Source organism: Idiotropiscis lumnitzeri, chromosome 18, assembly GCF_059441095.1.
Source record: "Idiotropiscis lumnitzeri isolate Australia: NSW breed Sydney's pygmy pipehorse chromosome 18, RoL_Ilum_1.0, whole genome shotgun sequence".
NCBI classification, from domain to species: domain Eukaryota; kingdom Metazoa; phylum Chordata; class Actinopteri; order Syngnathiformes; family Syngnathidae; genus Idiotropiscis; species Idiotropiscis lumnitzeri.
Window position 1 is genome coordinate 15,965,509 of NC_142408.1, and position 24,002 is coordinate 15,989,510.

At 41.6% G+C, this 24,002-nt stretch overlaps 1 protein-coding gene and 2 long non-coding RNA genes across 7 annotated transcripts in view; 1 reads left to right on the plus strand and 2 right to left on the minus strand.

Annotated features, from left to right (window-relative positions):
* LOC148319664 (SWI/SNF-related matrix-associated actin-dependent regulator of chromatin subfamily B member 1) overlaps positions 1 to 24,002 on the minus strand; it is a 93,081-nt gene that overhangs the window by 24,297 nt on the left and 44,782 nt on the right. For all 3 annotated transcript variants that reach the window (XM_088280595.1, XM_088280594.1, XM_088280593.1), the window contains 3 exons: positions 9,522 to 9,649; positions 9,291 to 9,457; positions 3,006 to 3,196 (listed from right to left, as the gene is read on the minus strand). In XM_088280595.1, the coding sequence (XP_088136721.1) occupies positions 3,006 to 3,196; positions 9,291 to 9,457; positions 9,522 to 9,649 (486 nt within the window). The remainder of the gene's footprint in view (positions 1 to 3,005; positions 3,197 to 9,290; positions 9,458 to 9,521; positions 9,650 to 24,002) is intronic.
* LOC148319665 (uncharacterized) lies at positions 19,834 to 23,018 on the plus strand. Of its 3 annotated transcripts, none has more exons than XR_015839683.1 (4): positions 19,836 to 20,820; positions 21,003 to 21,185; positions 21,312 to 21,414; positions 21,596 to 23,018. It is a non-coding gene; the product is annotated as an uncharacterized LOC148319665 (long non-coding RNA). The 3 variants fall into 3 exon arrangements; XR_015839684.1 differs by having other exon boundaries at positions 21,006 to 21,185; XR_015839682.1 differs by having other exon boundaries at positions 19,834 to 21,185.
* LOC148319666 (uncharacterized) lies at positions 22,434 to 23,796 on the minus strand. The gene is made up of 2 exons (XR_015839685.1): positions 23,127 to 23,796; positions 22,434 to 22,652 (listed from the first exon to the last, which is right to left on the minus strand). It is a non-coding gene; the product is annotated as an uncharacterized LOC148319666 (long non-coding RNA).

The following is a 24,002-nucleotide window of genomic DNA, read 5'->3' on the forward strand; positions in this document are numbered from 1 at the left end:
GTTTTCCTCTGGCAGGCGCTACAGATGCATCAAATCGAGGACCAATAGACTGAGAAACAGTTTCTTTCCGAGAGCCATCTCCATTCTGAACTCTCACACACACACGAGAACGCCCTTACCTTGCAGAACAGCATCGTGATCTGTTTTTATATACCCTATTCAGTACTAAATTCCATTGCACTCTCTTATTTATTTATCTAATTTATATATTTGTCTGTATTATTGTTGTATTGCACTGGAGAGGGGAGCCCTCTAATCTCGTTGCACACTTGAGTACAATGACAATAAAGGGATTTTTAATTTCTAACAAAGCGCTTTTCATGTGGTGTAACATAAATTATCAGGTAATTTGAACACACATCGGATTTAGACCGTTGAAATAGGCAGTGTTTTATTGGCAAACTATGTGTTGCCCCGGAATAAACTTGTGAAAAATGTCAAACTTCCTGTTCTATGATCATGAAGGCCTAAACACTCTTCCGAGTATATCTATGAGGTTGACCTAGTTAACCTGCTTGGTGAAAAGCATCAAAGAAAAAACTAGGGCTGTCAAATGATTTTTTTAATTGTTTAGTTTTACTTCCCTTAATCACTAAGTGGCGCTACCACTATGATGAAAAATACGTTTTTATATTTTTTCAGGCTTGAATTATCAATTATGAAATATCCTCTTAAGCAATTACTATGTGATTCAACAAGTAGCAGCTTTTGTTGTCAAAGCTAAATCCGACTTTCAATTCAAAATGACCGACTGTCTGCATGGTTTAACATCTAAATCCAAGAGACTTTTTTGGAGGTCTGGGCCCCGGTTATATATTCCACTAAATTTCCGGAGATCTAAGTGAAACCTACATCGGGGGCTGCTTTTTTTTTTTCATTTCGAGGGGGTGCTAGCGAGCCAGTTTTTAAAAATTGCGAAAGAAATTTATAAAATAATGATGAATTTTCCGTAGCCTCTGGCATTAGAAACATAAAGAAATAAAAAATACAATTCCTCTAGCCAGGAGTTGGTGCTAGCTGTAGGGTAAAAATGAATTTGTAGATTTATCCAGGCATGGACTATTGTCAAATGCGACAAATGTTTTTTGTTTTTTTATACTTTATATTTTAGTAAAGGTTTCTGAAATACATAACAGTAAAACAAAAACAAACTAAGGAAAAATAAAACAACAAAAACAAAAAAGTAATGGACAGAGGGTAATTAAAGGAAAGAATGCGTACAAAAGGTAGTTACAGAGTGGAGTCAATGTCAAGTTGTTTACCATATTCAGATTTCATAAAACAGTCCTATTTTCTTCAGTACTTTGACCCCTTGTGCTGTTGTAGGCGACGCGTGAAGGTCATCATCTCCATGAAGTAAATGTTTTTGACAGTTCTTACTAATAGTGCCAGTGAGGGCAGGACCGGTTTGAGCCAACACTTTGTGATCGCTTTTTTACAGGCTGCGGTCATGATTAAAAAAAGGTTCACATCATGGTTACTCACAGAGTTCGGAATCAACCCGAGAAACAATGTAAAAAAAGAAAGTAGACACCCAGCACTGTAGATATTAGTTTTATCGCATTTCCCCAAAAACCAACAATGCTTGGGCATGACCAGAATATGTGAGCCTGGTCTGCCCGGGAGGATCCGCATTGCCTCCAGCACGGGACATCTATGGAACACAATTTTGATTTCAGCATAGGTGTAATAAAGTATTGGACCAAGCTCTTCCAACAAAAATCCCTCCAAGCTGATAAAAAGGTAACAAAGTTTTAAGATTCGCATCCCTCCAACCAGACGTCATCAGGTATCTCCACCTTGATGTCTCTTTTCCATTGATGTTTTACATGAAACTGGACATTATCGTCCAGTGAGCTAAGGGCCGAGTAGAGTTGACCAGTTCTATTTTTCATTTTAGAACCTTTGTACACGTCCAATGTAATGACGGAGCTGTAAATACCTAAAAAAAATCTTATTTGGAAAGACTGTACTGAAGAGAGAGGGTTTGGAGGCTTTCTCTTTGTCCCCTAGAAAGTATCCCACAAAGGGCGGTTATACCAAGGTAGCTAGTGGGTCAAGTTTCAGCAGTTTTTGTTGTCAAACCTATGTCAAACTTTAAAGTAAATTCAAAATGGCCAACTTCCAGTTAGGTTTAGCATATAGCTCCAAGATACTATTTTGTAGATCTTTTGTCAGTTAAATATACCACCAAATCTTCTTAGATATAAGTAAATGTACAACCGGGCTGCTTTAGCCGATTTTTTTTTTTTAATTGCACAAGAAATTAATCAAATGATTTTGCCAGGCCTAATGAGTGTGCAAAGTTTCAGGACATTTTGTTCATATTTAGACCCTCAAAATCAAAATGGTTACATTCGCAAATTTTCGGTTGCCACGGCAACAGCTTTAAAAAAAAAAAAAAAAAATCAGAGACTTATTTAGCATTAAATAAGTCTTATCACGTATTTTGATGTCATGAAGGCCTAAAGAGTCTTCTGCGCAAGTATGAGCTAGACCTGGTTAACCTGCTCGGAGAAAAACATCAAAGAATAAGTACATTTACTTTAGCCACAGGTAGCGCTACGGCTACGATTAAAAATGAATTCATAGCTGTCGACAGGATTGAACTATCATCCACTATTAAAAATTTTGAAAAGATAGGATCATCTGAGTCAAGTTATAGCAACTTTTTATTCAACTTACGGTGAATAATCAGACTTTTCTGTGCCGTAATGGCCACAACCTTTCCCGAAAAGTAACAATATTCGGCGTAGTGAAAGATCAAAATCTTCAGGCTTTTCAGTAAGATTCGTTCAACTGGCTGTGTGTAGTACTTTCATACGTAAAAAAAATGCCATTTCTAATTGCCACTAGGTGGTACTATATGTATAACAGAATATCAACATATAGATGTGATCAGGTTGTGACACTTTATGATGGGTATAATGCTGCATTTTTAATTAAATTAATCTTCCAATGAATTAATCTAGAAACAAAATTTAAAAAATGCTTGAATGAGTTACCTGAAGGCGTATGTTCTCTGGTGCCAGCTCAGTTGTCCTCGAATGCTGTAGGCAATTGTTGTCACAAATTCCCCCCCAAGACCGAGTTCAGAGCACAATTTCAGTGCGAAGGACTCAGGGGAGTTTTCAAGTTCTGACATGTCCCATTCAAACTGATCCACAAGTGAGATGTTCCCCACATGGATGTTGAGCTATATTAGAAGAAAAACAAACACACACACAGATCTCTTCATTAAGAAATATGATAGTTTAAAAAAATCTTTCCAGAGGACAACTGGTCAAAATAGAGGACAGTAATACCTGAATGTAGTCAAATGGCCATCCAAACCTCAACAACTTTAGTTCCAAATGTAAAATATCAAGTTAAAAGAAACTAAGAATAAGGAAATATTTGTATTAAGTTAATTTTGTCTTCTTATTATTGTTTATATTTTGACTGATTCATTTATAGCAGACAATTTCGTTTTAGGTAAATTTTTTACATGACATGTTTCGTCGAATCTTTCACCTTCTTCAGTGTCACATGATGGTGTCTTGTGACTCGTCTTTATCAGCTGATGTTCCATGAGGGCGTGATTTACCTGTCAAAAAATGACAGGCAAGTCACGCCCCCCGCAGTCCGTTCACTCCTCCAAGATCTTCTTGTGACACTCTGAAGAAGGCGAAACATTCGCCGAAACATCTCAGGTAAGGAACTAATCTAAAATGAAATTGTCTGGTATAAATGAATCACTCAAAATATAAATAATAAGAAGACAAAATGGACTTAATACAAATACTATGTGAAAGTTATGGAGAAACATGCATCAAAGAATTTGGCCTCTTGGAAAAGCTGTCAAAGAAACGGGCTCGCTGTTGATACCACCTGAGGTTCAATCTGCGCTGCCGGGATAAAGAAGTTAGAACCCGATTCCAATCAGGCACGCGGAACGGATCATCAGAAAGGTGCGGATGACCCTGGTGAAAGAACGGATTAGGTGCACAGCAAATAAACTCAACAACATCAGCGATCTACAGCGGGAAACGAAGAAGTTCAAACTCCAGTTTCCCCTGAACAAGGACACGGTAACAAAGGTTCGCGGACACTTAGACAACATACACAAACAGGAATTCACTGCCACCAAAAGCCGACACATCCAAAAATTAGACCGACTCATCTTGCGAAAAAAAAAAGGACAGAATCGGACCGCGTACACGTAAATGAAAAATGGGTGCACGTCACGTTACAACCTCACGCAAGCAGAACGAAAGACCCAACAGAAGACAAAAAAAATAAACTCAAAGCACTACTCAAACCATTACTTAATGAAAATAAAATTGATAGGCAGTCATACAACCACTTGGTACCCACGGCAAACATAAACCCCAGAATCGACAGCAACCCAAAAATCCTTGAACCAGGCACACCTCTCCGTCCTATAGTGGACAGCATTGGATCGGTCACATATAATCTGTCAAAAGCACTCACAGAAATAATGAAACCACTACTGGGACTCACAGACCAACACTGCAAGAACTCATACCAACTCGCCTCAGAACTCGCCAAAAGTACAGAAAGACGAAATGTTCATCTCTCACACGTCATTTCACTTTCTACCAAAACACCCACACAAACCACCATCCAGATAGTACAGGACAGGTTAAAAATGGACAAGACACTCAAAAAACGCACAAATCTAACAGTACAGGACATCACCCAATTACTCCATTTCATCGCCACATCCACATACTTCCAATTCAGGAACACCATATACCGGCAGAAAGAAGGCATCGCCATGGGAGACCCACATTCTGCCACCCTGTGTGGAATTTTCATGGAGGACCTAGAACAAAAGGCACTTTTAACAGCCCAGGAAAAATATAAACCATCACTATGGACACGCTACGTGGATGACATTCTGGAAAAAAATCAAAGCAGGACACACGCAACACCTGACCGACCACCTCAACTCCATAGACACCAGAGGCAGCATCAACTTTACCCATGAAGAGGAAACTGACCAATCCATAGCTTTTCTGGACTTGAATATACATCACACAGACAACGGAGACATCAAAATAAAAGTACACAGAAAGCCCACACACAGCGACCAAGAACTCCTTTGGACATCTGAACACCCCACTATCCATGAATTATCAGTTGTCAGAACATTAGACAGACACATCACCATAATCACAGACCCGGAGGGCAGAACACAGGAGGAAAAACATATAGAACAGGCACTAAAAAGTTGTCAATATATACAGTGGGCAATAACAAAAGGCGCAGGGCAGGTCGAAAACAAAATTAACACAACACAGGTGGGGAAGAAAAAACAAACAAGAGCACAGAGGAATGGAAACGTTGCTGTACGTAAGAGGAGTTACGGAACGTATTCAAAGAGCAATGAGAAAATACAATATCGACAACACCAGTCAAACCACACACAACTCTCCGCCAAATACTGGTACAGTGAACCCCCGGTTATCGCGGTTAATGGGGACCGAGACCACCCGCGAAAACTGAAAATCCGCGAAGTAGCGTCGCACCTTCAAAAAAAAAAAAAAAAAAAAAGACAAAAAAAACCACCGTGTATATATATACTTCGCACCTATATATATATATATATATATATATATAAATATATATAGGTGCGAAGTAGCGGCACACCTTCAAAAATGCTTAAAAAATAAAAATTATTATATATATTTATATATATATATATATACTGATAGAGAGAGAGAGAGTGAAATTCATGTTATAACAAAAAATTATTATTAAAACTTATTTTTTTATTCCCCAGCCATTATTTTCGTATTTATTCAATTACTTCTTTTTGTATTTATTTAATTACTTCGACTTTTACCTGCTGGTACGCCGTCCGGTGTGCCCTGTGAATGTTATGATCCTCCAGCAGAGCTGGAGGATTGAACAGGACTCTCCAAACGCAGACACGGGAAAAAAGGTGGTGATACAAAGATATTTATTATAATCACAATATAGTCAGTGTAATCAGCGCGTCTCGCAGCAGCTGACGAGACGATCGCTGGAGGAACGCCCACACAGCTGAAAAAACAAAAACACACGCGGCATGACAGGCACGGATCATGACAGGCACGGATCATGACAGGCACGGATCATGACTGTGAAATGAAAGGTGGCATTCTTCATTTATTTATTTATTCATTCATAACTGACAGCCTCGCGCTCCGCCGGTGCCCGGGGAAGGTGCTCCTCTTCGGCTTACTGTGACGCGAGCATGCCCTCCTCCTCTGGAGCTTCCATTCGGTTAAACTTAGGGGCCGCTTGGAACCGCCCGTGCCCGGGGAAGGTGCTCCTCTTCGGCTTACTGTGACGCGAGCATGCCCTCCTCCTCGGGAGCTTCCATTCGGTTAAACTTAGGGCCCGCTTGGCACCGCCCGTGCCCGGGGAAGGTGCTCATCTACGGCTTAACTGCCACGCACGCCGGCCGGAGCTCTGATACGGTCCGAACCGCGCGAAACGTCGCCACAAATCGTGTCCGGGGGAACCTGCTCTTCTTCGTCTACTCTCTTCTTTGTCCACTCTCCTCTTCGGCGCACGCCGGCCGTTTAACCGCTTCAGCGCCCCCTTGTGCCGCTCGGCGAAACTACAATGCCCCCGAATATTTTTTAGACCCGCGAAGCACTGAACCCGCGAAAGGCGAACCGCGAAGTAGCGGGGTTTCACTGTACACCCAAAAGACAAAATACACCCGGAAAACAAATGCAACTCCATTTACGAAATTCCATGCAAATCATGCAATAAAACATACATTGGGGAGACAGGAAGGAGTTTAAACACAAGAAAGTAAGTACACAAGACAGAGTGCGAGAGGGAGACGGCAATAAGACAAACAAGAGCAATAAAAGAACAAGCACAACAGGAACATTACAAATCAGCCATCATCGACCACTGGAAAAGAGAAAACCACATCATGGACTGGGAGAAGGCCAGGGTCATCCGCACCGAAGAGAACAAACATCAGCGCTGGATCAGGGAGACCATTGAGATCCGCAAGCGAGGCACGAAAACCATTAACAGGGACGAGGGAGCCTTCATCCTCCCTAGCACCTGGAGCAGCATCTTGGAGGAGTGAACGAACAGCGGGCGGCGTGACTTGCCTGTGATTTTTTGACAGGTAAGTCATGCCCTCATGGAACATCAGCTGATAAAGACGAGTCACAAGACACCATCATGTGACACTTTGAAGGCGAAAGATTCGCTAAAAGTTAACCTAAAACGAAATTGTCTGCTATAAATGAATCAGTCAAAATATACGAATAAGGAAATATTTAAATAAAAGCAACACTTGAAAAGACTGAAATAATTCAAGCCTTGAACAAAGAAATGGCTCTACAAATGAATCCGACAAATTGTGCCACATTTGCGTTTCAGTACTATGATAGATTTCTTGTTCCTTACAGAAAACAAATTGCGTTTTAAACATGCATACAAAGAGTAAGGGTTATTAGATTTAAAAATGATTTGAGTAATACAGAAAAATATTCTAATTTAATTTAATTCACTTAAAAACTAAAAATTCAAAGAATTTGTCTGTTTTCAAATAATACAGATTTAGACTGTTGGATAACTTATATTGTATTACAAAAAAAGTGTACACCTGTTTAAATGAACCAGAGTCAGTTTAAATGAGCCCAAAACCAGCTTATAAAGGAAATTAACATCGCATTTGGGGTCGCCCCAAAAGTCACATCACAGACTGGTGATTTTTGCATGTTTTGGCGACCCTATGGTGTCTTGAAGTGATGATACGCACATGTTCCAGTTTCCAGGGTCATGTTACACTCTTTTATCCAATGCCTGTCTTGTTTTGGAATGTGTAAAGTTTTTGCTAAGTCATGAAAAGGGTGTCAAAAAGGTGTCTATACAATACAATAAAATACAACTTTATTTATATAGCCTAATTTAACAACTCCTGGAGCTGTAACAAAGCGCTTTCCAGATGGCGTAATATAAATTAGCAGGAAATTAGAACACAAACTAAAACAAATAAACAATAGCTAGCATAAGAACAGCAGAAACTCATGTTGAGTCCAAAGCTAAAAATGTGTCTTCAAATGAGTTTTAAAAGTGGACACAGAGGGGGCTTGCCTAACATTTAATGGAAGCTCATTCCATGGGGAAGGACCAGCAACAAAAAAGGCGTGATCGCCCCTGAGGCTGCGCTTAGTCCTTGCCACCTCCAGCAGCATTTGGTCCACAGACCTGAGGCAGTGGGCAGGTGCGTAGGGGTCGAGGAGCTCGGAGAGGTACGCTGGAGCGAGGCCATTTAAAGACTTGAAGACGAACAGAAGTATCTTAAAGCGAACTCTAAAGTGCACTGGGAGTCAGTGACGAGATGGTAAGATTAAGGGAAAAGGTAAGGAGTCCTTTGCAAAAAAAAAAAAAAATTAAAAATGTCCTGTTCTTTGGGCTCCCGTGTGTTATGGGGGCCTCCGAATGAAAGAGTGGGACGGTTTTAATTCCTGGGTCCCCAAGAAAATTATGCTGATTTTGAGGGTCTATGCATAAGTCAAAGCTCATGATGACTCGTCTGGCAAAAACAATTAATATTTTCTGCCATTTTGAATTCTTTTACATGTGTTCCCGTTTTTGGTCTTTAATAGAAGTCATATTTTAATAAACTCCTTCCAGTCCATCAGTTAGTCCATCAGTTATTCCGTCAGAAGTCCGTCGGTTCGTCCGTGAGTCGGTCCATCAGTGTGTCACGCCACACCCCAAAAAAAACATCAGCAAAATGTTGATGATTGCTCTGACGGATGAAAATCCACTTCCCTAAGTGCTTAGTCAATTTTTAAAAAGTGTCCCATCATTCATCATCTGTCAGAGATGGACTGATGGACCGGTCCGTCAGTCTGAAAGAATTTTAACCTCTGGTCTTAACATTCGTGAAAACGTAAAACTTTACACACACAATCACGCCTGGCAAAGTAATCAATATTAGTTTATTCTGGGGTTGAAAAGAAAAGCTCTAAAAAAACATGGCACAGTTTGCAGTCCAATTAAGTTTTAACGAACCAGTCCCAGTTTAACGTTTCACCAAGATCTACAGTCGGAGCAGATAGAGGCATGTATAATGCCTGAGACCGAAACAAGTTAAAACCAAAATGCAAGGGGAAAGTCAAGTCAAGTTATTTTGTTTCCTTAGTCCAATTTTACAAACGAGTATCTAAGTGTTTTTTAAAAGCTTGCCACAGACATGGTCTTAAGACTCCCAGGAACAATTGTAATTTGTTGAAACTTAACTTTGTATCACGACCCACCTTGATGATGACTCGTTGGTCTGCCTGTTCCTCTAAAATGCTGTCTGTAGGGTATGACTCAATCTGCTGACGTATGGCTGAGGTGATGGCAGGGACAAAGGTCAGAGGATTCAAGTCCAAATCATCACACAGAATTTCTGCAAACATCTCTGGAGTCATCAGTTTTTCTGTTGGGAAATCGAGTTAAAGTTGAAAAAAAAAACAAAATCACAATCTGGAAGTTAGCTTTACCATTCATGTTCCATGTGAAAGCATCTCTGAGTTTTTGTCCATCTATCTCCATGTCAAGGCGAATGGGAACCAGCACCTCTACTTGGCCAGCATTCTCATGAATCACAGCAGGATCATGATCGTCAAAGCTACAGACACACAGAATTTCAACAAGGTCTTTTCATTCACACACAGTATAATACAAAGTCAGAGGACATAAAAACAAACGAACAATTAATTTCTAGTGCCATACAGTTGATCAGTATCATCAACATCATAAAATTGATCAAGTGCTGATCACATTCGCCATAATTGAATGCGAGGGATAATAAATAAACATAACCCTCATGGACATCCGGTCAGAGCAGGCAAGGGAGACAGTGCCTCCCTGTACCGTTCTATGCATGTGGAGTGGAAAAAGAAAAGAAAAAAATGCACTTCATTATTATATTCCATTTTAGTTCCCTGATCAATGCTTGACATTGATTTTGTTTACCAATCAATAATGTCAGTGATTTCATCATTAAAATTAATAAAACAGCTGAAAGTAATTATCCAGACGAGATGGCCCATTTTTCACTAGTAAAATAAGTGTTACATCAAGAAGCACCAAGACCGTGAGTTTCTTCAGGTCTGCAAAGCACCTGAGATTATTTAAATTCCTTAAAAGAGCTGTGTCTGTACTATGGTTCATCCTAAAACCAGATTGATATTTCTCTAAAACATTATTTGTATTTAAAACACAATTTAATGGTTTAAGTTTTTTCTAAAGTTTTTTCCATTTGGTAATCCCGTGACGTCACTTTCGGCGCGACATCTGTTCGTCCGCTTTCATCCACCGGGCGAGTAAACGCAACTATGGTTTCCTGCACCACCACATGCAACACTTGCACCATTCTCATGGAAAGACTCTCCCTGCTAGAGGGACGTGTCCGCCAGCTAGAGCAGAGTAATGTGGTAAGCGTAAATGTGGCGGACACGACTGTTAGCACGGGTTGTAGCCAACCTGCTAGTCCGGTTAGCATTGGCCGTAAACGGCTTGCTAATCGCGGTGAGCCTGTTAAGACACATAGCAGTTCCATTCCAACTCGGTCTCCTGGCTCCCGCACTTTAGTGATAGGTGACTCCATTACCCGCAACATTCAGCTTGAAAATCCAGCCACAGTAATGTGTATTCCTGGGGCCAGAGCACTCGACATTGAAGCTAATCTTATGGAGCTAGCACGCAAGAGACCTAGACACCAGCGCAGTGCAAACAACGCTAGCTATTCAGATATAGTGATACACGTCGGCTCCAATGACACTAGGATGAAGCAATCAGAGATCCCAAAGAAAAACATTGCAAGGACTTGTGATCTTGCCAGAAAGATGAGTTGGCATCGAGTAATAGTCTCTAGTCCCTTGCCTGCGAGAGGCAATGATGAGAGGTTAAGCAGATTATTCTCGCTAAATCAGTGGCTGACTAGTTTTTGTAGTGAGCAGGGACTGCAGTTTTCGATAACTGGCCTTCTTTCTGGGGCCGACCTGACCTGCTGAAGATGGACGGCCTTCACCCTAACTGGGAAGGCGCCATCACTCTTTCTAGAAACAGATTATTGTTTGAGCCTTCCATGACTATTCATATTAGAGAAGGTCGGGTTGCAGGCGAATAGTGAGCCTGTAAGGAAGGGTATGGAGTCTGTAAGGATAGAGCTAACTAGCGCTATGCTAGACTTAGACAACACACATGGCTTTTCTTCTAGATTTGAGCGCTACACACCATACGCTGTTGCATCACATATTGATATAATTTCTTCTGAGGTGGCAATACATGATGGGTTTAAGCATTCCTCCTCGGTCGGTCTTATCGACGACGAGCCGTTCTCTCACAATAATAGCACTCGAAAGCTGATAAATAACTATTGTATTCCGACCGTCGGAATTTCTCGCCGCGTTTATAGTTGCTCGAGGCGCAATCCGGGACCTAGGCAAGGCAATCTCCTTAATATTATGACCAGGAGTCGTGTTGCGCGGAATAACTTAGATAAACCTATTTTATTGAAACTCGGTTTTTTAAATATTAGATCGCTTTCATCGAAAGCCTTGTTAGTTAATGACCTTTTTAGAGACCATAATCTTAACATGATTGGTCTTTGTGAGACCTGGTTAAAACCGAATCAGTTTTTACCGCTAAATGAGGCTTCGCCTCCAAACTTCGTGAGCTCGCATGTTGCGCGCCCTCAAAAGAAAGGCGGGGGTGTAGCCCTCATTTCCGAATCTAATCTAAAACTTAGTCCTCGTCCTAGCAATTCATTTAAACCATTTGAAGTACTCATCATGCGATCCACAGCTGCGCTGCCGTTTTATCTTGCTGTTCTTTACTACCGTCCCCCTGGCTCTTACTCAGGCTTTTTAGATGAATTTGTGGCTGATTTGATAACTCATGCGGATAATATACTTATCATGGGCGACTTCAACATTCATATGAATCTCCCGTCGGAACCACTTACCGTGGCGTTTCAGACAATAATTGATATGTTTGGTTTCACGCAAATAATAGATGAAGCAACGCATACAAATGGTAACACGTTAGATTTGGTATTAACCCGAGGCTTCGCATCCTCAAAAATAATTGTATTACTGTCAAAGAAATTAGGTTGTAATATTATCAGGTTTCAAACTATGCTTACAGGTCATTTGATTTTCAAGTGAACATTGTACCCTTGTTATCCAGTGTTAACAGAAGTGCCTGCACTGATAGGAAGAGACAAGCCAGGCGCACATTCCAGACTGATACGAAGTAAAAGTGTCTGAGATCCAAGGACACAAACTGAAGTCACACTGACATTTATGCGAGGGGTGTTTCCATTCTGTATGAGTTGCATATTCAAATTGCTTTGCTGCGATACAATAAAAACCACGCAGGAGCAGGAAGCAGGAGCTTTGCCCCTGACTGCAGGGGGCTGCTCCTAGCGAGTGACAAAGACGATCTTGGCTGGTTGATTCATTTTGTTCAGGCTTGTTTTAATAGAAACTTCCCTGACAATTACCATATACTAGTGCTATTTCTGACCATTACTTTATCAAATTTGAAGTCTTGGCTCATTGCCATCGTTCTGACCAAAATCAAAGCTATTGCAGCCGCAATATTAGCTCCTCAACCACCGCTGCGCTTCCTTTAGCAACCGCTTCGTTTCCTAATTATATTGGTACGATTGATGATCTCACAAACAACTTTAATGTCGCTCTGTTAAATGCGCTTGACTCTGTCGCACCTTTAAAAACTAAAACTCGTCCAAAGAGGCTTACTCCGTGGTTTACAGAGGAAACGCGCAAACTGAAACGATCTTGTAGGAAGCTTGAGCACAAATGGCATGTGACCAAACTGGAGGTTTTCTGTCAGGCATGGTGCGATAGTTTACTAATATACAAGGAAGCGCTCGATCCAGCCAAAACTAATTATTACTGTAGATTAATTGTCTTACATAAAAAAAAAACTAAATATTTATTTGATACCGAAGCAATGCTAACGCAACAGCAACCAACCTCGGATAGCTCTTCCTATTCAGCTCACGATTTCATACAATTCTTTACTCAGAAGAATGAGTGTATTCGTGATGAGATTAAAGACACTGTTCTTAAAATTCCGTTGAATTCCGCGATAAATGGTGTTAATAAGGACATTAGGGCTGATAAATGTCCAATAACCTGATCTCAATTTTAAAAAGTATCTCTTGAAAGCCTAACAAAATTGGTTAGTGCAGCAAAACCGACAACTTGTGTGCTCGATCCGCTTCCTGGCCTACTAATTAAAGAAATGTTTACGACCCTAGGACCATCTGGTTTAAATATAATTAATTCACTTACCACGGGTATAGTACCAGCAGCTTTTAGGACCGCTGTTATCCGACCGCTACTTAAGCAACCAAACCTCGACCCAGAGAGTCTCAACAACTATAGGTCAGTTTCTAATCTTTCGTTTATTGCAAAAATTCTTGAAAAAGTCATAGTGCAACAACTTAATGAATATATGACTGCTAATAATCAATTTGAATCTTTCCAATCAGGTTTTAGAGCCGACCACTCTACTGAGACGGCCCTTGCTAAAGTTACTAATGATCTTCTTATAGCTATAGATGCCGACACCTCATCAATATAACTCTTACTCGATCTTAGCGCCACTTTTGACACCGTTGATCATAGCATATTATTAAAACGCTTTGAAACGTGTGTTGGCATTTCAGGTTCAGCGCTTTCTTGGTTTAATTCGTATCTGTCGGAGAGGACGCACCGTGTAATTCATGGCAATGCGACTTATGATCTTTGTAAGATCACATGTGGGGTTCTGCAGGGATCGATACTTGGATCTCTATTGTTTAGAATTAGAATTAGAAATCCCTTTTATTGTCATTGTACTCAAGTGTGCAACGAGATTAGAGGGCTCCCCTCTCCAGTGCAATACAACAATAATACAGACAAATATATAAATTAGATAAATAAATAAGAGAGTGCAATGGAATTTAGTACTGAATAGGGTATATAAAAACACATCACAATGCTGTTCTGCAAGGTAAGGGTGTTCTCGTGTGTGTGTGAGAGTTCAGAATGGAGATGGCTCTCGGAAAGAAACTGTTTCTCAGTCTATTGGTCCTCGATTTGATGCATCTGTAGCGCCTGCCAGAGGGCATCAGGTCGAACAGGTGAGAGTTTGGGTGGGTATTGTCTTTGACGATGTTGAGAGCCCTTCTGAGGCACCGGGCGGTGTAGATGTCCGACAATGAGGGGAGAGGGCAGCCAATAATCCTTTGCGCTGTTTTGACTGTCCTCTGGAGCCTCACTCTGTCCGCCTCAGTGCAGCCGCTGTACCAGGTGGAGACACAGTACGTCAACAGGCTCTCGATGGACGAGTGGTAGAAGGCTAGCAGCAGCTTCCTGTCCAGGTTGAATTTCCTGAGGACTCTCAGGAAGTGCAGACGCTGGTGGACCTTCTTTACCACTGCTGTGGTGTTGTGAGTCCAAGACAGGACATCTACATGCTACCACTTGGTGATATTATACGGAAATATAACATTAGTTTTCATTGTTATTCTGATGATACGCAATTATACGTGCCGTTGGATAAAACAAATCCGCGTGATTGCTATAAATTAGAGGCATGCCTTGCCGAAATTAAACAATGGATGTCTTTCAATTTTTTGCGTCTTAACTCAGATAAAACCGAGATGCTGATTATTGGACCAGCGCGTCATCGGTACCTTTTCAAGGACACCACTGTGAGTATCGATAAATGTAATATTGCCCAAAAGGATTCAACAAAAAATCTCGGTGTTATATTTGACGCAACTGTTGTTTCAAATGCACATTAAAAATATTACTCAAACTGCGTTTTCCCATCTGCGTAACATTGCTAAAATTCGCCCAATTCTATCAACTTGTGACGCAGAAATCTTAATTCATACGTTTGTTACGTCTCGCCTCGACTATTGCAACGTTTTGCTCTCGGGTTTCCCCATGTCTTGTATTAAAAGTCTGCAGTTAGTTCAAAATGCAGCAGCTAGACTCTTGACTAGGACGAGAAAGTTTGATCATATTACCCCGATACTAGCCAATTTGCATTGGCTTCCGGTCCGCTTGAGATGTGATTTTAAAGTTCTGCTACTTACCTATAAAATATTGCACGGCTTAGCACCTTCCTATCTCGTTGACCTCGTGGTACCATATGTTCCGTCCCTAAACCTTCGCTCACAAAATGCTGGTCTTTTAGTGATCCCGCGAACCAAAAAGAAGTCCGCAGGTTCTAGAGCGTTCTCTATTCGGGCACCAATGCTTTGGAATGCACTACCCTCAGGTATTAGAGGCGCCACCTCAGTAGAAATGTTCCAAACACTATTAAAGACGCATTTATACTCTTGTGCATTGAGTTGAACTATTTGTTGGCCTGTTTACTGCCGCTCTCTTTTCATTGCTTCTCTTTTCTGCCCCCTTTTCCCCCGGCTGGGGGATGAGGTGACGGTGACCCACTAGGAAGTTTAAGGCATTGACCAACTGGGCATGCATCTGTTCCAGTGATGTCGTCTTCCTGCAGCGCATCATTTGATCAATTTATGTATATACATTAGCATCTAATTTAATTATTTGTTGGCCTGTTTACTGCCGCTTCTTCTCTTTTCTGCCCCCTCTTCCCCTGCTTGGGAATAAGGTGATGGTGATTCACTTGGAAGTGGCTGTTCTGAATTTACACCAACTGACCGGTACTAGATCGAAGGCTCATCCTCGGATATGCTGCCATGGAGATTACGGCCCTGGATGAGGACCCACTCCACTGAAGTCATCTTCCTGCAGCACTTCAATTGATTGACTCTCACATTATCTCATCTAACATTATATAGCATCATTGTATGTGTCAAATGTTGCCCACTTGGCAAAGCAGCCTGGTCATCCTGGAAGGGGGATTCCCCCATCTGTGGTCCCTTCTCAAGGTTTCTCACTTTTCCCCCCAATTGGGTTTTGAGTTTTTACTTGCCATCCTGGGGGTTAAGATCAGTGGATGTTGATTGTGGTTATGTAAAGCCCTTTGACACCGTCTGTGATTAAGGGCTATACAAATAAAATTGACTTGACTAAAATCTTACTTAAAATCGTTAAGTTGGATACAGGTCTGCAATAATTTAAAAAACTGGGGTCTGAATTGTCCCTCAGAAAGGGGCTTCACCACTGCTGTTTCAAAGGCGTTTTAAATTTATTTTGTAATAGTACAATAATCTTATTTTTTTTCATGTTGCTGTTTTTGTTTAATATTTTGCTAAGTATGCACCGCAAAAAACGAGTCAGGTATTGCGAATATAGATTTAATTAAATGTAAAATGTGTACTTTGGGGTTAAAATAAATGTTAGTAACTTCAATAAACTATTAAAAAAAAACTAATTGTATCGAAAAAATTTCGAACCATGACACCAATGTATCGAACCGAACCGTGGATTTTCTTTATCGTTGCACCCCTAATATATGTATATATATTAGGGATGTCCCGACAAGTCGACATGTCCAATGACGCGCGTGTGCGTGTGTGTGGGGGGGGGGGTGGGTGTGTGTGTGTGTGTGTATATACAGTAATCCCCCGCTACTTCGCGGTTCACCTTTCGCGGGTTCAGTGCTTCGTGGGTCAAAAAAATATTCAAAAATTAAAAACCTTTTTGTCCGGGCACGATTGGGGCTCTCCAATCGCTCTGCTCCGCGGGGGCATTGTAGTTTCGCCGAGCGGCACGACGGGGCGCTGGAGCGGTTAGACGGCCGCCGTGCGCCGAAGAAGAGCGTGGGCGGAGAGGAGAGTGGACGAAGAAGAGCACGTTCCCCCGGGCACGATCATGGCTCTCCATTCGCTCCGCTCCGCGGGGGCATTGTAGTTTCGCCGAGCGGCACGACGGGGCGCTGGAGCGGTTAGACGGCCGGCGTGCGCCGAAGAAGAGCACTTTCCGCCCGGGACAAGTTTGGGGCAACATTTCAGTCCGTTAAGACCGTACAAGAGCTCCGGCCGGCGTGCGTGGCAGTTAATCCGAATACGAGCACCTTTCCCGGGCACGGGCGGGGCGACATTTTGCTCCGTTCGGACCGTACAAGAGCTCCGGAGCAGGAGGAGGAGGAGGCCGGCGTGCGAGACAAGTAAGCCGAATAGGAGCACGTTCCCCGGGCACTAGCGGGGCGACATTTTGCTCCGTTCGGACCGTACAAGAGCTCCGGACCAGGAGGAGGAGCAGGAGGCCGGCCGGCGCGCGTGACAATTAAGCCGAATAGGAGCACGTTCCCCCGGGCACGAGCGGGGCGACATTTTACTTCGTACGCGAGCTCCGGAGGAGGCCGGCCGGCGTGCGTGGCAGTTAAGCCGAAGAGGAGCACCTCTTCCGCCCGAGCACGAGCGGAGCGCGAGGCTGTCAGTTATGAATGAATAAATAAATAAATGAAGAATGCCACCTTTCATTTCACAGGGCACACCGGACGGCGTACCAGCAGGTAAAAGTCGAAGTAATTAAATAAATACAAAAAGAAGTAATTGAATAAATACAAAAATAATGGCTGGGGAATAAAAAAAAAATAATAAGTTTTAATAATAATTTGTTTTTTTTTGTTATAACATGAATCTCACTTTCTCTACCCGTATATATATATATATATATATATATATATAATTTTTTTTTGTAAGCATTTTTGAAGGTGCGCCGCTACTTCGCGGATTTTCAGTTTTCGCGGGTGGTCTCGGTCCCCATTAACCGCAATAACCGGGGGTTTACTGTATATATATATATATATACATATATATATATAAATATATATGTGTGTGGGGGGGGGGCATGGTAGCCTCACAGGGAGAGAAAGCATCGGTCGTGGGTTCCGATTGAACATCCACACGTGCATACCTTCAGTAGTAGGCAAGTGCGCACAGCAGAAAAAAAAAGGAGAACAGCATAAATGGCGGAGATACCGGATCAAAGCGTTCCAGGCGGGGGAACAGGAGAGCGGCACCCAGAAGCAGCTAAAAAAGCAGACAAGAAAGTCCAAAGTATGGATATATTTCAACACAAACTCCAACGAGTACTGAGGCAGAGTGAGGCTCCAGGCTCGAGTCTGAGGCTCAATAAGGATAATATTCACCCGAGCTCACAACTCTTCGACGTGTTGCCCTCTGGATACATCAACACAAAAGAGAGCCATCTCCATGCTGAACTCTTGCAAACAACTACCCTTGCCTTGTAGAACTGCAACATAATGTGGCACCCAGTGCACTTTCTCAAAACTCTTTTTGTTTGATGGTTGGATGGATGGATGGATGGATAGATGGATAGATAGATAGATAGATAGATAGATAGATAGATAGACAGATACATAGACAGATGGCTGAATTATTATATTATATAGTATAGTGTATTATTATTATTGTCATTATTATTATATAGTATAATTATTACTAGCACCACAATCTGCCACTTTAGGCTTCATATTTCAAGAGGGATTAAATTAAAATAAAGACAATACGGTTTCTCAAAAGAACTTTGCAGATACGATCTCCCAGCTGCACAGTGCATTTTGAGCTGCGGATGACATCAATGAGGGATATGACGTTTGGCTGTGGTTGCATTCTAAAAAATTCCATACGGATCCAATTTAGGAACAAATATGAACGTGGCCCTAGTAGAACTTGAAAAAAATTTAATTGAGCCGTTCAGACAGTCATGAATAAAATAAAATAAAAAACACTGATATCGGTCACATACGGGGGGAAAAAAATCTGATCTGGGTTAAATTTTGCTGCAGTGTGAACCTAAAATCTCAGATGAGGCACGGACGTCGTAACCTATAAGTCAGGTATCACCAAATGGCGGACCGACCCATGGTTCTGATCGGACTCATGACTGATTTATAATAAATGTACACTAACAGAATTTTTTTTCATGGAGCATTCGTAATCGCGGGTGCTGCTCTTCAAGTTAATACAGCAATAGCGTCCCTTAGTTGAGCCAATCAAAGCCTTTGTTTCCGATCCATGGCCAGTTGCGCACCAGAGCAGCAGAAAAGAAGAGAGAGTGTTGCTAACGGCATGGCTTGCTCAAAAGTTAGGAAGGTCAAAGTGAATGCAATTATATGTTTGTTCTGCCAGCAGCCGGTACAAAACCACTGTGCCTCATATACTCAGAAACCGTTGCATTAATTGAAAGTGTCAACGTAAAGCGCCACAATGAAACAAGGCACAGCTCTTTTGCACATTGTTACACCTTGAAGTCTGAGGTGAGAGCATACAAAATCATCGAACTTTGAGCGCAGTATGACAGATCTAATCGACTCATCACGCACAGGTTTACAGCCCAGCATCGTACAAATGAATGTTCACTAAATGTAGCATGGATTTTGGGGAAACATAAAAAAAACATTTAGTGATGGCGAAGTTGTGAAGGAGTGCTTAAATGCGGTTGCAGAGACATTATTTGAAAGAAAACAAAAAGACCAGACGTGTGAAATAATCACCCAAATCCCCATGTACGCTTCAACACCTGCGTGAAGTTGGCCCCCCATTTGTTGCAAAAATAGGTGGAAATAGTTTGTTTCGTTTGTGCTGCGTTTGTGCCCGTTTGTGCTGTTAAAATTTTCGTTTGTGCTGCTTCGGTTCGAAAGATATTACACTTTGTTTTATTTCGAGTGTGACGTCACCCAGCCCCCCATTTTCATCCGATTGACTTGGGAATGGTGCCATTCGTTTGTGCTACGTTTGTGCCCGTTTGTGCTGTTAAAATTTTCGTTTGTGCTGCTCCGGTTCGAAAGATATTACACTTTTTAATTTCGAGTGGTGACGTCACCCAGCCCCCCATTTTCATCCGATTGACTTGGGAATGGTGCCATTCGTTTGTGCTGCGTTTGTGCCCGTTTGTGCTGTTAAAATTTTCGTTTGTGCTGCTCCGGTTCGAAAGATATTACACGTTTTAATTCACGCGGTGACGTCACAAACAGGAACGCGCCAGCGTCAGTTTGTTTTGTTTTGCTGTCGAACAAGGAGCTCGGTATCGCGCTACCGCGTTCAGTCAATCACTTGAATCACTCGTATTTGTTATTAATTCCAGGTTATAAACTAGTTCCTGGAATGAACCGATGTTTTGTATGTTTTTGCGCATTTTACATTCTTCATGATCCTGGAAAGCAACTGTTGCCGGACGAACTTCAGGTAAACATGTCAAACTCACTGTTGTAGCTTTTTTGCTAGCATACAGTAATCTTAAAACCTTCCTGTTTTCACTGCTGTAAATTACTTTAAATTCGGTCTTATTTCTTTTAATAGTGTTGTTCTACTGCTCATTCATTTATTTCATCAGTAGTCATTAAAGCTATGTGATTATTTCTTAAAATTATAGTAGACGTGAGGCTGAAACATATCCGTTGAACTTTTTGAAATAAAAACAACTTAAAGACACCCCTCGATGAAGCATTCCCTCATTTGAGAACAACTGAATTAATATAAAAACAGTCCGTGTGTAATTGATGAGAGCCTGCAGAGAAACCTTGGGTGAAACGATAGCTTTATGTGTAAAGAAAACAGCAACAAACAAAACCCCAAACTATTTACATTTCAACAATTAAGCAATCACTGCTTTGTGAAGCTCTTTGTCTTTTCTGATGCTGCTTTCACTCTACTTTCCAGGTCATTGTGCATCTCCCAGTCAAAAGCAGCCCTCCTGCAATATGCCACATAATGTCCAAGAGAATCCTCTTCGAGATGATATGACTGCTCTAAAAGTAAACTGTCAGCATCAGACTTCTGGGAATTTCCAGCAGGGCAACTTCTGTTCAACTCATACCTAGGTCGGTGTCAATCCACTAAGCCTCTCCATTTCTCAACTTCAGTAGTATGAATACTGTAGCAACATCAGACTCATCACAGAGGTCAACATAATTTTTTAATATATTTTTTCCTCAGTATGAGAAGTAGTAGAGGCATCGTCAGGTCTTAAGACATGACCTACATCAGCTTTTTTGTTTTGCAGCAGAAATCCACGTTTCCCTCAATGAAGGCATGACGACGAGCAACGAAACGGTCAACATGAATGAGAAGACTTTCATGCTTGAAAAGCCCTTTTTTAGGTTGTTGAACTCTGCTTCAACAGCTGCCAAACTTGCAGTGATGCTGGTACTTCGGAAGAGAGGGACCACTACGCCTGACCAGAGTGGTAAGTAACTTCCCAGTCTGATGATGTGGGGAATAATCTCAGGGAGGAAGTGGGTGTTATCCCTGTCTCCCTCAGCCATGGCAAGTGACCTGATCTCCTCACATATTTCTGTCACCCACTGTCAAGCGTTAGTCTGGATCTGCTGCTGATGCTCCTCGACGGGTTCCTGTGCCTGAACCTCTGTGTCTGGCATGCTGATACAGTCTTCTTGTGCTATTTGTGTTTTCAGGTATTTCTTGCACTTTTCTGATGGGAGAGGGGTTCCAGAACTGTCATTACCTTCAGACTCACTCAGTGCCACAATAGTGATGGCACATAGAAGTTATTTTGCATGTTCCACACATTGTGACTTAAGTAGTTGTGCTAAATCTCAGAAAAAATCTTTTTACACAATGTCTTTTATTTTTCAGGCGGTCCCACTGGGAGATCATATTGTTGCAGTGTGCAACGTCTACCCTGACAAAACATGGCAGGTTTTCATGCTTAAAGCACTCATTGATGTAGGTCTTCAAATCGGGGTGAGCGGTAAAAGCTTTGGCCAGAGATCCAAGAATGGCAAGAGAAAAAGCACTCACTGCTTCTATTGGGGCACCTGCATGAATCAATTTTTTTCAGCCACTGTGTGATAGCACATACGCCATGCTTTTCTGACATCTGTACCAATGTCTTGTACACATAGTTGTTTGACTCCAGTAGTGACAGAAAAATGTGTCCAGTCCAATGTCTTTAATGCTACCACTGCGAGGTGCACTGTACATAAATACATAGATGTCCTCATTTGTGACGCAAACTTACATCTTTCTCTGCAGTGATGCACATTTCAGCAACCTTACACGCGCAAGGTCGACGATTGTGTCCATTTGGACAAGCGGCTGGATGAATTCTAAATGACCTAAAATAATTTCTTATTGAAAAACAGTAGCAACACAATACAAGTTCTTAAGGCCCAAAACAGCACAATCGACAGACTAGTTCAACCAAAAAGCGGATGTTTTTACAGCAAAAATTAAAGTTAGAAAAGTTGTGGGGACTTGCTGGCTTATGCCACTAGAAATTGAAACAGGCATTATCAATAAAACTGAATTGTTATTCGCATTCCTGTCTTTATAGACTCATCACTAGTGGTCATGTCTGTCGAAGTAATTTTAATTGAAAAAAAAAAAAAAAAATCAGGCTTTGCTTTTTAATTGTATGCGGTTCAACAGAAAGAAGAAAACCAACTCATGAAACAGGCGTCGACAAAGATGATGGTGCCTTTCCTTATTTTAATACTATATTTTGTTGCAAAACATGCTGGCAATCAGGACAAATTTTGGTAACTTTCACTGGACTTCTGCACCTGTCAGCAGGAAAACATCCCGATTTGAAGAGCTACATTAGCAGTCATATCATCTCGAAGAGGATTCTCTTGGACATTATGTGGCATATTGCAGGAGGGCTGCTTTTGACTGGGAGATGCACAATGACCTGGAAAGTAGAGTGAAAGCAGCATCAGAAAAGACAAAGAGCTTCACAAAGCAGTGATTGCTTAATTGTTGAAATGTAAATAGTTTGGGGTTTTGTTTGTTGCTGTTTTCTTTACACATAAAGCTATCGTTTCACCCAAGGTTTCTCTGCAGGCTCTCATCAATTACACACGGACTGTTTTTATATTAATTCAGTTGTTCTCAAATGAGGGAATGCTTCATCGAGGGGTGTCTTTAAGTTGTTTTTATTTCAAAAAGTTCAACGGATATGTTTCAGCCTCACGTCTACTATAATTTTAAGAAATAATCACATAGCTTTAATGACTACTGATGAAATAAATGAATGAGCAGTAGAACAACACTATTAAAAGAAATAAGACCGAATTTAAAGTAATTTACAGCAGTGAAAACAGGAAGGTTTTAAGATTACTGTATGCTAGCAAAAAAGCTACAACAGTGAGTTTGACATGTTTACCTGAAGTTCGTCCGGCAACAGTTGCTTTCCAGGATCATGAAGAATGTAAAATGCGCAAAAACATACAAAACATCGGTTCATTCCAGGAACTAGTTTATAACCTGGAATTAATAACAAATACGAGTGATTCAAGTGATTGACTGAACGCGGTAGCGCGATACCGAGCTCCTTGTTCGACAGCAAAACAAAACAAACTGACGCTGGCGCGTTCCTGTTTGTGACGTCACCGCGTGAATTAAAACGTGTAATATCTTTCGAACCGGAGCAGCACAAACGAAAATTTTAACAGCACAAACGGGCACAAACGCAGCACAAACGAATGGCACCATTCCCAAGTCAATCGGATGAAAATGGGGGGCTGGGTGACGTCACCACTCGAAATTAAAAAGTGTAATATCTTTCGAACCGGAGCAGCACAAACGAAAATTTTAACAGCACAAACGGGCACAAACGTAGCACAAACGAATGGCACCATTCCCAAGTCAATCGGATGAAAATGGGGGGCTGGGTGACGTCACACTCGAAATAAAACAAAGTGTAATATCTTTCGAACCGAAGCAGCACAAACGAAAATTTTAACAGCACAAACGGGCACAAACGCAGCACAAACGAAACAAACTATTTCCACCTATTTTTGCAACAAATGGGGGGCCAACTTCACGCAGGTCGCTTCAACAGCAACCAGAAAATCTGAAAGATTAGCAGATGATGTACTGGCACAGCTTGATGCAGATATTCAGAGTGCACCACGCATATATGGCCATAGATGAATCCACAGATGTTACAGATCATGCCCAACTTTTGGTGAATGTGAGATTTTTTCACAAAGATATTAAGGTGCTGAGAGAATCTGCTGGGTGTAACAGCACTTGAAAC